This window comes from Oxyura jamaicensis, unplaced genomic scaffold (genome assembly GCF_011077185.1).
Source record: "Oxyura jamaicensis isolate SHBP4307 breed ruddy duck unplaced genomic scaffold, BPBGC_Ojam_1.0 oxyUn_random_OJ70808, whole genome shotgun sequence".
Taxonomy (NCBI): domain Eukaryota; kingdom Metazoa; phylum Chordata; class Aves; order Anseriformes; family Anatidae; genus Oxyura; species Oxyura jamaicensis.
The window spans coordinates 1,477-3,418 of NW_023310211.1; the positions used below are offsets into that span (position 1 = coordinate 1,477).

The following is a 1,942-nucleotide window of genomic DNA, read 5'->3' on the forward strand; positions in this document are numbered from 1 at the left end:
GTTAGGGCCCAGGGTTAACGGGGACTTCGTTAGGGCCCAGGGTTAACTGTGCTTCATTAGGGGTCGGGGTTAACGAGGCCCTCATTAAGGGATGGGGTTAATGAGGCCATCATTAGGGCTCAGGGTTAACAGGGACGTCGTTAGGGCCCAGGGTTAACGAGGACATCATTAGGGGACGGGGTTACCAGGGACTTCATTAGGGCTCAGGATTAACAGGGCTTCGTTAGGGCCCGGCGTTAACGACCCCCTCGTTAGGGCCCGCCGCTAACGACCCCCCCGGCTCACCTCGAGTCCATCTTCCCGGGCCCGAATCCTCCCCGGTCTCCCCCTCGCCCCCCTCGGAATCCTCCCCGGTCTCCTCCGCGGCCCCCTCGGAAGCCGCCGCGATCGAATCCTCCTCTCCCTCCTCGCCGCTCCTCTCCGAATCCTCCTCCTCCTCCTCCTCCTCCTGCGGCAGGAAAACCCCAGTCAACCCGACCCAAAAAAGCCCGATTTCACCCCAAAAAAAAAGCCCCCCGGGGGACTCACCCATGTGGTTGCCGCCGCCGCCGCGGCCGCCGCCGGGGTATTTCCCCCCCATGTGGGGCGCGCCGGGGCCGTCGGGTTTGGGGGCCTTGCACTGGTTGCATTCGTTGCGCCACGAGAAGTTCATGTTCTCGCAGGCCCTGCGGGGGGGGTGATGACGTCATCAGCCCCGCCCCCCTCCCAGTAAGCTCCCAGTTTGGCCCAGTTTTGGCTCCCGACTCACGGGTTGGGGCACTTCCAGTCGCCCGCTCGCTGCTGCCCGCCGCCGCCGCTGGGGAAGCCGCCGCGGTTGCCGCCGCCCGAGCCGCTGTTGCCGCCGCCGAAGCCTCCGCGCCCCATGGGGCCTGCGGCGGGAAAGGGTTTTTGGGGTGAAAAAGGGCGATTTTGGGACTGTAGGGTGTGGGGGGGGGGCACACGCGAGCTCACCTCCCCGGCCGCGGCCGCCCCGGCCGCCGCCGCCGCCGCGGTTGAAGTCGGCGCGGCGGGTGGCGAAGGAAACCTTGATGGGGTTGCCGGAGAACTCTTTGCCTGAAAAGGCGGGGTTTTAGCCCAAATCGGGGATGGGGGGAGGGATTTGGGGTCGTTTCTCCTCTTTCGCCTACCGTCGAACCAGTCGATGGCGGCCTTGGCCGAGGGGGGGTCGTCGAAGGAGACCGTGGCCTCCCCCTTCAGCTTGCCGGTCTCGCGGTCCGTGTAGAGGTTGATCATGGGCTGCCCCGTCTTCTTGTTGGTCTGCGGGGGGGGAGGGAGGCGGGACAACACGCTAAGGACACGCCAAGGACACGCCAAGGGCCTGGGGGGGTGGGGGAGGGGGCTGGGGGGGGCTGGGGGGGAAGCGGGTGAGGGCGCGCGAGGATGGATCGGGGGTGGCATGTGAAGGATGTGGATAAGATGTTGTGACATGCTAAGAACATGCTAAAACATGCTAAAACATGCTTTAACATGCTAAAACATGCTTTAACGTGCTAAGACATGCTAAAACATGCTTTAACATGCTAAGAACATGCTAAAACATGCTTTAACATGCTAAGAACATGCCAAAAAAGGTTGAATGTGCCAAAAACATGCTAAAACATGCTATAAGTATGCTGAAAGCGTGTGAACATGCTAAAACGTGCTTCAACATGCTTTAACATGCTAAGAACATGGTTGAACATGCTAAAAACATGGTTGAACATGTGAAGGACATGCTAAAACACGCTAATGTATTTTAACATGCTAAGAACATGCTTTAACATGCTAATAGCATGGTTGAACATGTTAGAACACGCTGAGAACAAGCTTTAACATGCTAATAGCATGGTTGAACATGCTTTAACATGGTTCAACATGCTAAAAACATGTTAAGACATGCTAAAACATACTGAGAACATGCTTTAACATGGTTGAACATGCTAAAAACATGCTAGAACATGCT

General features: G+C 58.2%; 1 protein-coding gene across 1 annotated transcript in view; it reads right to left on the minus strand.

Moving 5' to 3' along the window:
* Positions 1–1,288, minus strand: part of LOC118159532 (RNA-binding protein FUS-like) — a gene marked incomplete at its 5' end in the record, with an annotated part of 2,572 nt that extends 1,284 nt beyond the window's left edge. Inside the window, 5 exons of the mRNA XM_035314101.1 lie at positions 286–448; positions 529–665; positions 749–869; positions 952–1,053; positions 1,128–1,288. Of these exons, the coding sequence (XP_035169992.1) occupies positions 286–448; positions 529–665; positions 749–869; positions 952–1,053; positions 1,128–1,288 (684 nt within the window). The remainder of the gene's footprint in view (positions 1–285; positions 449–528; positions 666–748; positions 870–951; positions 1,054–1,127) is intronic.
* Between the last annotated feature and the right edge of the window lie 654 nt (positions 1,289–1,942).